This window comes from Nerophis ophidion, linkage group LG10, assembly GCF_033978795.1.
Source record: "Nerophis ophidion isolate RoL-2023_Sa linkage group LG10, RoL_Noph_v1.0, whole genome shotgun sequence".
NCBI classification, from domain to species: Eukaryota; Metazoa; Chordata; class Actinopteri; order Syngnathiformes; family Syngnathidae; genus Nerophis; species Nerophis ophidion.
The window spans coordinates 42066505-42080432 of NC_084620.1; the positions used below are offsets into that span (position 1 = coordinate 42066505).

The following is a 13928-nucleotide window of genomic DNA, read 5'->3' on the forward strand; positions in this document are numbered from 1 at the left end:
GAAGTAGTCTTGTGATTTGTCCCACATACATACATATATATATACATATATATATACATATATATATACATATATATACATACATATATATACATACATATATATACATACATATATATACATACATATATATATACATATATATACATACATATATATACATACATATATATACATACATATATATATATACATACATATATATATACATACATATATATATATATATATATATATATATATATATATATATATATATATATATATATATACACATATGCATGTAATGAAGGTCTAATAAGCTTGAAACTGTTTATATTTATTTTTATGGCCTTAGTCATTTTTATAATATGGCCATCAAATTTTAGCTTAAAGTCCAAAATAACACCCAAATATTAAAATTCCTTTACCTGCTCTATATTATTTTGACAAACTTTGACCTGATTTTCATTTAATGATTGATTATTCAAAGAGAAACAAATTGAGACTGTTTTGTTATACTTTAGGGTTAAACAGTTATTTTGAAGCCATGTTGATACTTCAGCCAGTAATCAATCAATCAATCAATGTTTATTTATATAGCCCTAAATCACAAATGTCTCAAAGGACTGTACAAACCACTATGACTACGACATCCTCGGAAGAACCCACATAAGGGCAAGGAAAACTCACACCCCTGGGCAAGGAGAACTCACACCCAGTGGGACGCCAGTGACAATGATGACTAGGAGAACCTTGGAGAGGACCTCATATGTGGGCAACCCCCCCTGCCCCCCCACGCCCCTCTAGGGGCCCGAAAGCAATGGATGTCGAAAGGGTCTAACATGATACTGTGAAAGTTCAATCCATAGCGGCTCCAACACAGCCGCGAGAGTTCAGTTCAAAGCGGATCCAAGACAGCAGCGAGAGTCCTGTCCACAGGAAACCATCCCAAGCGGAGTCGGATCAGCAGTGTAGAGATGTCCCTAACCGATACACAGGCGAGCGGTCCATCCTGGGTCCCGACGAGCGGTCCATCCTGGGTCCCGACTCTGAACAGCCAGTATTTCATCCATGGCCATCAGACCGGACCCCCTCCACAAGGGAGGGGGGGACAGAGGAGAAAAAGAAAAGAAGCGGCAGATCAACTGGTCTAAAAAGGAGGTCTATTTAAAGGCTAGAGTATACAAATGAGTTTTAAGATGAGACTTAAATGCTTCTACTGAGGTAGCACCTCGAACTGTTACCGGGAGGGCATTCCAGAGTACTGGAGCCCCAACGGAAAACGCTCTATAGCCCGCCAACTTTTTTTGGGCTTTAGGAATCACTAATAAGCCGGAGTCCTTTGAACGCAGATTTCTTGCCGGGACATATGGTACAATACAATCGGCAAGATAGGATGGAGCTAGACCGTAAAGTATTTTATACGTTCGTAGTAAAACCTTAAAGTCACATCTTAAGTGCACAGGAAGCCAGTGCAGGTGAGCCAGTACAGGCGTAATATGATCAAACTTTCTTGTTCTTGTCAAAAGTCTAGCAGGCGCACTTTGTACCAACTGCAATTGTTTAATGCTAGACATGGGGAGACCCGAAAATAATACGTTACAGTAATCGAGACGAGACGTAACAAACGCATGGATAATGCTAACTGTCTGTTTAATATCTCTGAAGCCTGTTGAGCGGTGTCGGCCGCCACATAAATGATTGTATCCTTTTTAAGGAGCCCAAATCGCTTTGACAGTATTTGCAGACTCGCCCATTCACATACACATTCACACACTGACGCACGCGAGAGCTGCCATGCAAGGCGCTCGCCAGCACTCATCAGGAGCAAGGGTGAAGTGTATTGCTCAAGGACACAACGGACGTGACTAGGATGGTAGAAGGTGGGGATTGAACCAATAGAAAATCATTGGTACTTTAACTTTAAAGGCCTACTGAAATGAGATGTTCTTATTTAAATGGGGATAGCAGGTCCTATGTATGTGTCATACTTGATCATTTCGCGATATTGCCATATTTTTGCTGAAAGGATTTAGTAGAGAACATCCACGATAAAGTTTGCAACTTTTGGTGCTAAGAGAAAAGCCCTGCCTCTACCGGAAGTCGCAGACGATGACGTCACATGTTTTCATGGCTCCTCACATATTCACATTGTTTTTAATGGGAGCCTCCAACATAAAGTGCTATTCGGACCGAGAAAACGACAATTTCCCCATTAATTTGAGCGCGGATGAAAGATTTGTGTTTTAGGCTAGAAAAAAAAAGTACAAAAAATAAAATTAAAAAAGAAAAGCGCGATTGCATTGGGACGGATTCCGATGTTTTTAGACACATTTATTAAGATAATTCCGGGAAATCCCTTATCTTTCTATTGTGTTGCTAGTGTTTTAGTGAGTTCAATAGTACCTGATAGTCGGAAGGGTGTCTCCACGGGTGTCTTGACGCGCAGTGTCTCAGGGGAGTCGACGGCAGCTATGGACGGCACAAGCTCAGCTTTTCTCCGGTAAGAACTGACTTTTTAACCACAATTTTCTCACCGAAACCTGCTGGTTGATATGTGGTCAGGATCCATGTTCTCTTGACCGCGCTCTGATCCTTAGGAAAGTTTCACCTCCAGGAATTTTAAACAAGGAATCACCGTGTGTTTTTGTGGCTAAAGGCTAAAGCTTCCCAACCCCATCTTTCTACTGTGACTTCTCCAATATTAATTGAACAAATTGCAAAAGATTCAGCAACACAGATGTCCAAAAAACTGTATAATTATGCCGTTAAAGCAGACGACATTTAGCTGTGTGTGTGTGCAGCGCTCATACTTCCTAAAAACCTGTGACGTCTTGCGTACACGTCATCATTACACAACGTTTCGAAGACGAAACTCCCGGGAAATTTCAAATTGTAATTTAGTAAACTAAAAAGGCCGTATTGGCATGTGTTGCAATGTTAATATTTCATCATTGATATATAAACTATCAGACTGTGTGGTGGGTAGTAGTGGGTTTCAGTAGGCCTTTAACCAATAACCCTCCAATTGCTGGCACAGCCACTCTACCAACTTTGCCACGCCATCCTCTGAAGGCATGTGTAAAGTAGTTGTGGAAAAACACTAACACTACAGGAAGTACCACCAAAATAAAAGCGCAGGACAGGAACAAGCACCAAACACAGAAGAACACCAACAAAACCCAACATAAAGGCACGTACTGGTGTAACCAGTCGTGACAATTATAAGGAGCAAACAGCTGGAATTGGATGCAAAGATCCTTACCCGATCGACAAGTCTCAGTGGAGCAGTTACAACAAGAGTCTAGAAAGCTATGACCGCTTTGTTTGTGAATAGGTTCTTGATGTTTGTGTCCATCTGTATAAACCCAGACTTTGCCAAGGCTAGAATAATACACTCTCAGAAATTATCCGACCCAAGTTTGACACCCTGGATAATCACGGAAAATCAATCCAAGGCCATCTCAGCACACTGTAACTGTAAGGCAGAATTGGGAGAATACTGTTCTCATGTCGCTTAAGTTTTTTATATGTGGAGGCTATAGTCCGGATGAGAAAAGTGAATACTGTTTTCTATCAAGTTCTTTGACCACGCACATCAAGTTAATGCAAAGTGGGACTGTAATTTGTTTTAGATGTATTTTTAGTTACAAAATGTTCTTAATTCCCTGAAATGAAATGATCCGGACAAACACAAAGATGTCATGACACGTCGCAACTCGGTTAGTTACGTTCAGCCGCGTTCGTATGTCTATAAATACGCTTAGGAATGCGATAAAAGCTTGTACTACCTCTCCCACCTCGCCTGCAATTTATAGTATCACTAGTTAAGTGTCAACAACAATGGGTGGGATACAAACAAAGCCTTCAAATATGGCCAACGGCAATGCATTGTGGAAAATGTAGAAATATCCGAACCCTACTATATATTGTTGTGCTTTCCTCTACCATTGCTGACCTTCTGGTTGTTGATGTTCGATAAAAACACTTGATATTCTTATTCACGTGCCTCACCTTAAGCTGCGTCTTCTCCCTGTCATCTTTGTCGTAGCGGTGTAGCGTGCAAGGACGGGAGTGGAAGAAGTGTCAAAAGATGGAGCTAATTGTTTTAATGACATTCAGACTTTACTTAAATCAATAACAGAGCAGTGTCTCCTCATCCATGTCTCACAAGTGCAATAACAACGCCGGAAATGTGTCCCGTCAAAAACTGTCCGACCGGAACTCTCTAATAACTACAGTTCCTTGGGTGAATAATGTAAACTCACTAGACTGGTATGTTTTAGCGCTTTTATGGAGAGTTTACTGACAGATATAAGTAAGGACTTTACACTACTTTATATTAGAAATGGCAACAGTGGAGAAAATGAAAAAGCTTATTAACTATGGAGTCCCCACAAACTACAAAGGCGGATACGCGCACATTTTCATGACATATGCAGATCCCAAATACACATCAATAGGTCCCAGAAGGTAAGAACATTTGCTTTTGCATAATATTGTGAAACAAAACTGTCATGATCCGTGGCCCGGATCATGTTTTTGTTATGTTCTGTTATTTTTGGACTCCTTTAGTTCATGTTTTGTGCACCTCTGGGTTTGTTTTGGTTTCTATGGGGATTAATTTGGTTCACCTGCATCTGGTTAGTGATCGGCACGCTCACCTGCAGTCGACCACTAATCAAAGAGCTATATATTCACTTCTCTCACCCTAATTGTCCTGGCTTCTTTGTGTTTCATGCAACAGTTAAGTTTGTAGTTCTTGTCTCCGAGTTTATGCTTCCTGTGCTAAGAGGTAACCTTGGCTTTCCACGTTTTCCTTCTGCTTGTTTGGTGTTTTTGGTACGTGATAAATTTTGAAGATTAAATCATGTTCCTACCTGCAAGTCCTGTCTGGAGTCGTCCGTGCGCAAACCGGGCAGCAAGCTGCGACCCCCCAACCGTAACAAAAACATGCCAAAGAAAGTATATCTTACCTTATTCACAAATCTCTTACATGTGACTGCCATCTACTGGTCACACTTATCATTTTACCATGTGTCAAATAAAATAGCTTCGAGGTCAGTACCCCAACCAAATATATTTCATACATTAGGCGCACTGGGTTATTAGTCGGGTTTTGAGAAAATGAAAGGATTTTAAGTGCGCCTTATAGTCCGAAAAACACGGTACTATAAATGAAAATAACGAACAGCTCCTTTCTCATTCCAGCCGCAGTAACGCGAGCACATCATCTGAAAAGACCAGGTGCTAACTCAGCGCCTATCATGTTAGCGCTGTTACTTGTTAAAGGCCTACTGAAATTAGATATTCTTATTTAAACGGGGATAGCAGGTCCATTCTATGTGTCATACTTGATCATTTTGCAATATTGCCATTTTTTTGCTGAAAGGATTTAGTTGAGAACATCGACGATAAAGTTTGCGACTTTTGGTCGCTAATAAAAATGCCTTGCCTGTACCGGAAGTAGCAGACAATGTGCGTGTAACGTCACTGGTTGTAGAGCTCCTCACATCCTCACATTGTTTACAATCATGGCCATGGGCAGCTAGAGCGATTCGGACCGAGAAAGCGACAATTTCTCCATTAATTTGAGCGAGGATGAAAGATTTTTGGATGGGGATAGTGAGAGTGAATGACTAGAAGACAAAAAAAAGACAAAGGCAGTGGGAGCGATTCAGATGTTATTAGACACATTTACTAGGATAATTCTGGAAAATCCCTTATCTGCTTATTGTGTTACTAGTGTTTTAGTGAGATTATATAGTCATACCTGAAAGTCGGAGGGGTGTGGTGACCGCCAGTGTCTCTGAGGGAAGCCACGGAGGAGCCAAGAAAGTCGCAGCTGCCTCTTTGACAGCTGCAGGAGGAACGACAAAAGCTCCGCTCAGGTCTACGGTAAGAGCCGACTTAATACCACCATTTTCTCACCGAAACCTGCCGGTTGACATGTGGTAGAGAACCATGTTCGCTTGACCACTCTGTTCCATATTAAAGCTTCACCGTCATCTTTAGGGAATTTAAACAAAGAAACACCGGCTTTGTTTGTGTTGCTACAGCCAGCTGCAATCCACCGCTTTCAACCAACATCTTTCTTCTTTGTAGTCTACATTATTAATTGAACAAATTGCAAAAGATTCAGCAACACAGATGTCCAGAATACTGTGTAATTATGCGATAAAAACAGACTACTTTTAGCCATGATCGGTGCTTGAAGAACATGTCCGCTACCACCGGTGACGTCACGCGCACGCTTCATCATATGCGTCATCATTCCGCGACGTTTTCAAAAGGATACTTCGCGGGAAATTTTAAATTGCAATTTAGTAAACTAAATCGGCCGTATTGGCATGTGTTGCAATTTCATCATTGATATATAAACTATCAGACTGCGTGGTCGGTAGTAGTGGGTTTCAGTCGGCCTTTAAATGGAAATGAGTGCCTTCTCATTTAGATGAGAATGATGAGAAACATATTCTGGCTGGCTTCGAGGCTGTCAGTAAGAGCTCCATTTCACGTCTGCCGCCTGGACGAATGTCACTGAGCAGCGACTAAGTAGTCAAAGGTTTGCACCCATTTGCCACAATAAACGCTCTTTAATGTTAAACTGGAGTCAAAGAAAAGCTTCATGTTTTTCTCCCACCAAATTTTCACTCAGTCATTATATTTTACAGGTAAAACTCGACATTATTGAATACTGTTTACAAGTTCATTGATGTCACCAATTCATCTTCAAATGGGAAACTTATCCGTGATATTAACTCATGACATGAAATTCATGTTAAAATTTTTAACATCATGGCTTGCAGGTTTTGCAATTTTATAAGATTTTCAATTCAAAGTTTTCATAAACTGTACGCCATAATCATCACAATTATAACCAGTAAAGGCTTGACATTTTGAGTTTCTAGAAAAGGGCTATTTAAATCTAATCCATTGTATTATTATTATTATTATTATTATTAATGCGCCGCTACTATAGGCTGTCTGCGTTAGCACTTATAATAACAATGTCGCTCATATTTGGTAAATTTTCAGGTTTTGACAAGTATTTTAGGTGGTTTCTCGATATTCTAACTCTTTAGAGTTCTTTGGACTTTTTGCTAAAGTATCTCACAATGTATATTTGTAGGCTTTGTTCACCGAGAGCTATTGTTTACGATTGCGCTACACGTAATATTTCTGAAAATAACATTTTGTTTGATGCGATGGGGAAATACAGTGAGTCATTAGATAAGAAGTCCCTTCGTCCCATCGAGAAGGGAAGGGTTTGTTAACATTGCGGTGAAAGTGAATGGAATGATAATGTAAACGTCAAAAATCCAGGACAAGTCTGCGCCAAAAGATGCTGAAACGCTACAAACACTTGCACAACTTACAAGAATCAACGTAACCTCCCAAAGGAGTGTTTTGTGGATAAAGTGGTGCCAATTGTCGAAGGAAATCAAGAAGATTTATATTTTCACTAAAAACAATTGCACTTTTCTTGGTAGAAAAAAAAATCTGACCTTTTTGCTTAATATGTTGGAAAATATTCTTAAATTAAATAAATGCTAGTGCCATTGCCTTGACATCATGATATGCGCTCGGCATTACATTTCTTGAAACCAGAATACTTATACTAAAAACTAGTTTATTTTTCTTAAAGAAAAGGCAACAAGGCAACCGCTTGTTACTCTCGGGGTCTACTAGCCGCTCAGGCAAATCATATGGTCAAAAATGCATTTTTCCATCGATAACATGACATCATTGCGGCACGTGCGTGATCTTTAGGTCAATTAGTGTGCATATATACAGCCCAGCCCTCGGCCTAATTTTTTTAATTGTAATTTTGATTAATTTATCTGAATGTGCATGAACTATTTCTGTTCAGAATTTTTTGAATTGTCACATGTTAAATGTTCAAATATTAACTGTCCGTTTACTTTACTGTGTCAACTTTTCCACTATATGAGTACGTGTTTTCTCCTGTTTCCGTGAAAATAAAACTGCAAAGTCCATTTGGCTGTCATCTGTTTTAATTATCAGACACATTCGTGTAAAATTCATGATTTTTTTGTTCATGCTTGAAATAAGAAATTATTGCTTTAAAAAAGTAGTTTTATTCTTGTGAGTGTTGATGACACAGCTTCGCAACAGTTGATATTCTACTTTCAAGCATGTTTTACTTAATATAAAATCCCAGCAACAAGCTGTAATATCTTACTGAGATAATTTAGGACCAAAACCCTTAAAAAAAATAAAACATTGTAACATAAAATCTGCTTACTGAGAAGAATTATCTTATCAGACATAAAATAAGCAAATATCACCCTTATTTGAGATAATTAGTCCTATTTAGATTTACGTTTTTGCAGTGTGTTGTTAAATTCCGCAGAATAATATTTCTTTCTTATGTATATTTTCAAAATGGTTCTTTTTTGTCTATGATGCGTGTGTGCATCTTGGGACCTCACTGTAGACTTTGTAAGGTCATGTTACCTCTCCACTCAACAAGATTTGTTAATCCGCCTTTTTTTGTTTTTTTTTGTTATGGTTTTCTACTGGGGAAGGAGACGGCACAGCAGTGGGATGTCAAGTTCAATTGGTTTATTTAGAGGCGCGCTGTTGTAACACTTGTCTTACTGAAATAACCAGGGGCGCCCATGATAACGTTGCTTGGATAACAACATATGTTGTTCCAAAACCTGTATGGACCTTTCAGCATTAATGGTGCCTTCACAGATGTGTAAGTTACCCATGCGTTGGGCACTAATACACCCCCATACCATCACATATAAAGGCTTTTGAACTTTGCGCTTATAACAATCCAAATGGTTATTTTCCTCTTTGTTCTGGAGGAAACCACATCCTCTGTTTCCGAGTACAATTTGAAATGTGGACTCGTCAGACGACAGAACACCTTTCCACTTTGCATCAGTCCATCTTAGGTGAGCTCGGGCCCAGCCAAGCCGGCGGCATTTCAGGATATTGTTGATAAATGGGTTTGGCTTTGCATAGTAGAGTTTTAACTTGCACTTACAGATGTAGCGACCAACTGTAGTTACTGACAATGGTTTTCTGAAGTGTTCCTGAGCCCATGGGGTGATATCCTTTACACGCTGATGTCGGTTTTTGATGCAGTACCGCCTGAGGGATCAAAAGTCCGTAATATCATCGCTTATGTGCAGTGATTTCTCCAGATTATCTGAACTTTTTGATGATTTTACAGACCGTAGATGGTAAAATCCATAAATTCCTTGCAATAGCTCGTTGAGAAATGTTGTTCTAAAACTGTTTGACAATTTGCTTATAAAGTGGTGACTCTCACCCCATCCTTGTTTGTGAATTACTTAGTATTTCATGGAAGCTGCTCTTATACCCAATCATGGCACCCAACTGTTCCCAATTAGCCTGCACACCAGTGGGATGTTCCATATAAGTGTTTGATGAGCATTCCTCAACTTTATCAGTATTTATTGCCACCTTTCCCAACTTTTATGTCACGTGTTGCTGGTATCAAATTCTAAAGTTAATAATTATTTGCACACAAAAAAATGTTAAGTTTGAACATCAAATATGTTGTCTTTGTAGCATATTCAACTGAATATGGGTTGAAAATGATCTGCAAATCATTGTATTCCGTTTATATTTACATCTAACACAATTTCCCAACTCATATGGAAACGGGGTTTGTAGGTGATGCAAGGTCGCCGTGGCAACAAACAAAAATGCTACACCTCTTATTAAAAGTTTAGTGGAGTGTGTATGCTACTATGTGTGTGCATGAGTGGTTAGGGTTATCATTTGTAAATACCGTGAGGGTTGTTGAGGTGCGTGTTGGATGAAATGGCGTCCAAATTCGAAAGGAAGCAAGCCTGGGAAGTTCCAAGTCCAAGCGAGGGGCCAAAGGCAGGAGAGCGAGTCCAAAGTCCAAAAACGAGGTCGGGGATCCAGGAAGGCAAAATGGGGGCCAGGAGGGAAGCAGCGGTGGTGACACGACACTGTGGGAAGAGCAGGAGAAACAGGGATCAGGGAAAACACAAGGGCACAAGGAAATAGGCAACGAGCAAGATTAGGAGGAAGTCAGAGACACGCAGCTTACGAGGAGTAGTTTACGTTCCGACATCGAGGAGTCAGCGTTGGTCATCTTTATACTGCCCTCCTTCATCAACCTCAGGTGTGTCAGGTGTGGACTGTCGCCGGCTGAGTGGGAGTGGTCCGCTTGATGAGTGCGGGGGCGTGTCTGGAGGTTGCAGTGGAGCCTCTGCGTGCTCTTGCAGCAGCGGGAAGCACAGAGTGTGTGTGTGACGCAACAGTTTTTTCCAAATGCCAGTGTAACCGTTAAAGAACCGAATCGTTAAGCAGAATCGAAATTGGAATCGGAACCAGAAAAATCTTCTCAATTCCCGTCCCTAATGGTAAATGATAAACAGCCCATCTATTTCCAATTTGTGCGTATTTGCAGGATAACTGATCTGGTGATATGGTCAGAGTGATGTCATCTCACCACCAATCTACAGAAATTGCCAAATATACTTGAAGTGGAGTATTCAAAATGGCAATTTTTGTGGCATTGTAAATAATGTTTGTTTGTTTTAAAATTGTAATGTGGTTTAATGGATACGATGAAACATAACGTAGCATAAAAAGTCAACGTGTTCTTCCATTGTACTGATACTTTTATACACTGAAAAAAGTGACTTTTTGGTGCTGTAAACTCTATTAGAGTAACTGTCATAATTTATACCTAGTATTTTTAACATTCAGTAAGAACTAGAGTTTCTTAAGTAAAATTAAACATTTTATTAACATGAATTATGGGGGAAGAGTAAGATTTACTTATGTTTCCTCATACTATTTAAATGTTTAATAGTTGTACGTACATAAACCTAAACATATTACATAAACTTTGCTCTGAAAATCTAGTGTTTTGAAACGCATGCACGATGACGCATGCGCACAGCACAACAGGCTCACTTAGGATCACTTCACAGAACACGGCAAGGTGGCATTATGGGTAATTCTTATCTTGCGTTTATAATGTGTTACAGAGCCGATGTTCTCCAGAAATGTGTTTGGTGTGGGTTCACAGAGTGTGGCGCATATTAGTAAGAATGTTAAAGTTGTTTATATCACAACCGTCAGTGTAAACGGTATGGCTGTTGAAAAAGTATGCATTGCAATCTCGTATGTGAAGCGGCTAAATGCATGCGTCCTTCCGGCACGCAGATAGCATGGTGTAAAGGTGGGCGCGATGACACGTTGCAAAGCAGTGGTCCCAGAATTTTTTTTTTTTTTTTTTTTTTTTTTTTTTTTTTTTTTTTATCACACTCAGTTTATAACTGCATGCCACTGATAAGCGACATTGATAACCCTAACCCTAACCCTTAATTGGCGACCCGGCGGCTATTCAAGAAAATACGGTATATAAAATGTACTTAATATTTTGAGTAAAATGATGTCCCTGCCGATGAAAAACAAGTAGACCCTAACCCACACCTAACCCTAAACCCTAACCCTAACCCTAACCCTAACCCCAACCCTAACCCCAACTCTAACCCTAACCCCAGCCCCAAACCTAACCCCAACCCTAACCCCAACCCCAACCCTAACACTAACCCTAAACCCTAACCCTAAACCCTAAACCTAACCCCTAACCCTAACACCAACCCCAACCCTAAACCCTTCCAACTACCCTTTCCCCGCCCCCACTTCTAAACCCAACCCTAAACCTAACCCCAACCCTAAAGTGTTGGGGTTAGGGTTAGGGTTTAGGGTTTAGGGTTTAGGGTTACTTAATTTGTTTATCTAAATATGACTTAAAATTTGGATGTAATTAAGTAACTGTTACTTAATAACTTCACAACTTTTATGTTATATGGTAAGTAGAATTTAATTGATACTGGCAAGTGAGTGTTACTTGATATTGCAGCATAAAATTTTGCATCAAATAATTACAATAATTTTTTCAAGTAAATCTTGTGAGTTATTTTTTTCAGTGTCGATATGATGGTAAGAGAGTAAACAAGCTGAAGTTTCTTCTTGTACACCCTCAACTTGGCATTCTTCTTCTCAGGATATCTGTATGTCACCTGCCTCATCCAGAACTGCTCCGACAAGATGGTGACGGCTCAGTTCCTGGGCAAAATTGACCACAACTCTCTGTCGGTGCAGGACAACTACATTTTTGTCAAGGTAAAGTGACCTCAGCAATCTTATAACACACATTTCTGCTACAACTATGCCATCATATGGCACAGGATGATTTTTTTTTTTTTTAAATATTCACAGTCAAAACCTTTGCACAGCATGCTACAGTATGTGTTTTGTATTTATCTACAGTGTTGTGTGTGTGTGTGTGTGTGTGTGTGTGTGTGTGTGTGTGTGTGTGTGTGTGTGTGTGTGTGTGTGTGTGTGTGTGTGTGTGTGTGCGTGTGCGTGTGCGTGTGCGTGTGTGTGTGTGTGTGTGTGTGTGTGTGTGTGTGTGTAAGCCAATGTAATTGCTGAGTTGTCATTCCTGGAGATAAAAACACAATCTGCTGTGTTGAAAATAATCTTGCCTTGTCTAAAATGGACTTACAGCACAGTACAACCAATTTGAATGTGATTACAGCTCAATGTGTTGTTACGTAGCAATTCCTGATGTGGAATAGAAAGAGTTGTATTGTTTGTGTTTGTGCGTATGCAAAGACAGAATACTGTACATTTAATGCACCTGTACTATATGAGGTCCAATATCATATGTTGACAATAAATACAAATGTACAGAATGACACAATCTTTGCATTGTGATTGTAGCATGGAAGTGCAGTGCATCACACTTGAAGCTTGTTTCAAAAGCTGTGTTCAAGTGTGTAGTTAGTGTAGGTACTCTTGGACCAGACCAAAGCTGCGGTTTGTAAGTCTGGACTTTCAGTGAAGTCAATTTATGTTTATAAAGCGCTTTTTTCTCGAGAAACTCAAAGCGCTTTACATTATCTAAATCTTTAAGCTACAAGAGAGTATTGATTGATTAATTCATTGATTGATTGAAACTTTTAGTAGTAGATTGCACAGTACAGTACATATACCACTAAATGGTAACACCCAAATACGTTTTTCATCTTGTTTGAGTCGGGGTCCACGTATTTCATGGTAAAAATATATACTATCAGCATAATACAGTCATCACACAAGTTAATCATCAAAGTATATACATTGAAATATTTGCATTATTTACAATCCGGGGGCTGGGATGTGGTTACGTTTGGTTGATATCAGCACTTCATCCATACATCCATCCATCGTCTTCCGCTTATCCGAGGTCGGGTCGCGGGGGCAGCAGCCTAAGCAGGGAAGCCCAGACTTTCCTCTCTCCAGCCACTTCGTCTAGCTCTTCCCGGGGGATCCCGAGGCGTTCCCAGGCCAGCTGGGAGACATTGTCTTCTCAACGTGTCCTGGGTTTTCCCCGTGGCCTCCTACCGGTTGGACGTGCCCTAAACACCTCCCTAGGAGGCGTTCGGGTGGCATCCTGACCAGATGCCCGAACCACCTCATCTGGCTCCTCTCCATGTGGAGGAGCAGCGGCTTTACGTTGAGCTCCTCCCAGATGACAGAGCTTCTCACCCTATCTCTAAGGGAGAAACCTGCCACCCAGCGGAGGAAACTCATTTCGGCCGCTTGTACCCGTGATCTTATCCTTTCGGTCATGACCCAAAGCTCATGACCATGGGTGAGGATGGGAACGTAGATCGACCGGTAAATTGAGAGTGTTGCCTTCCAGCTCAGCTCCTTCTTCACCACAACGGATCGGTACAACTTCCGCAATACTGAAGACGCTGCACCGATCCGCATGTTGATCTTACAATCCACTCTTCCCCCACTCGTGAACAAGACTCCAAGGTACTTGAACTCCTCCACTTGGGGCAGGGTTTCCTCCCCAACCCAAAGATGGCACTCCACCCTTTTCCGGGGGAGAACCATGG

At 40.5% G+C, this 13928-nt stretch overlaps 1 protein-coding gene across 4 annotated transcripts in view; it reads left to right on the plus strand.

Annotated features, from left to right (window-relative positions):
* sorcs2 (sortilin-related VPS10 domain containing receptor 2) overlaps window positions 1–13928 on the plus strand; it is a 498151-nt gene that overhangs the window by 390214 nt on the left and 94009 nt on the right. For all 4 annotated transcript variants that reach the window (XM_061913816.1, XM_061913818.1, XM_061913819.1 and 1 more), the window contains exon 7: window positions 12041–12159. In XM_061913816.1, coding sequence (XP_061769800.1) covers window positions 12041–12159 — 119 coding nt within the window. The remainder of the gene's footprint in view (window positions 1–12040; window positions 12160–13928) is intronic.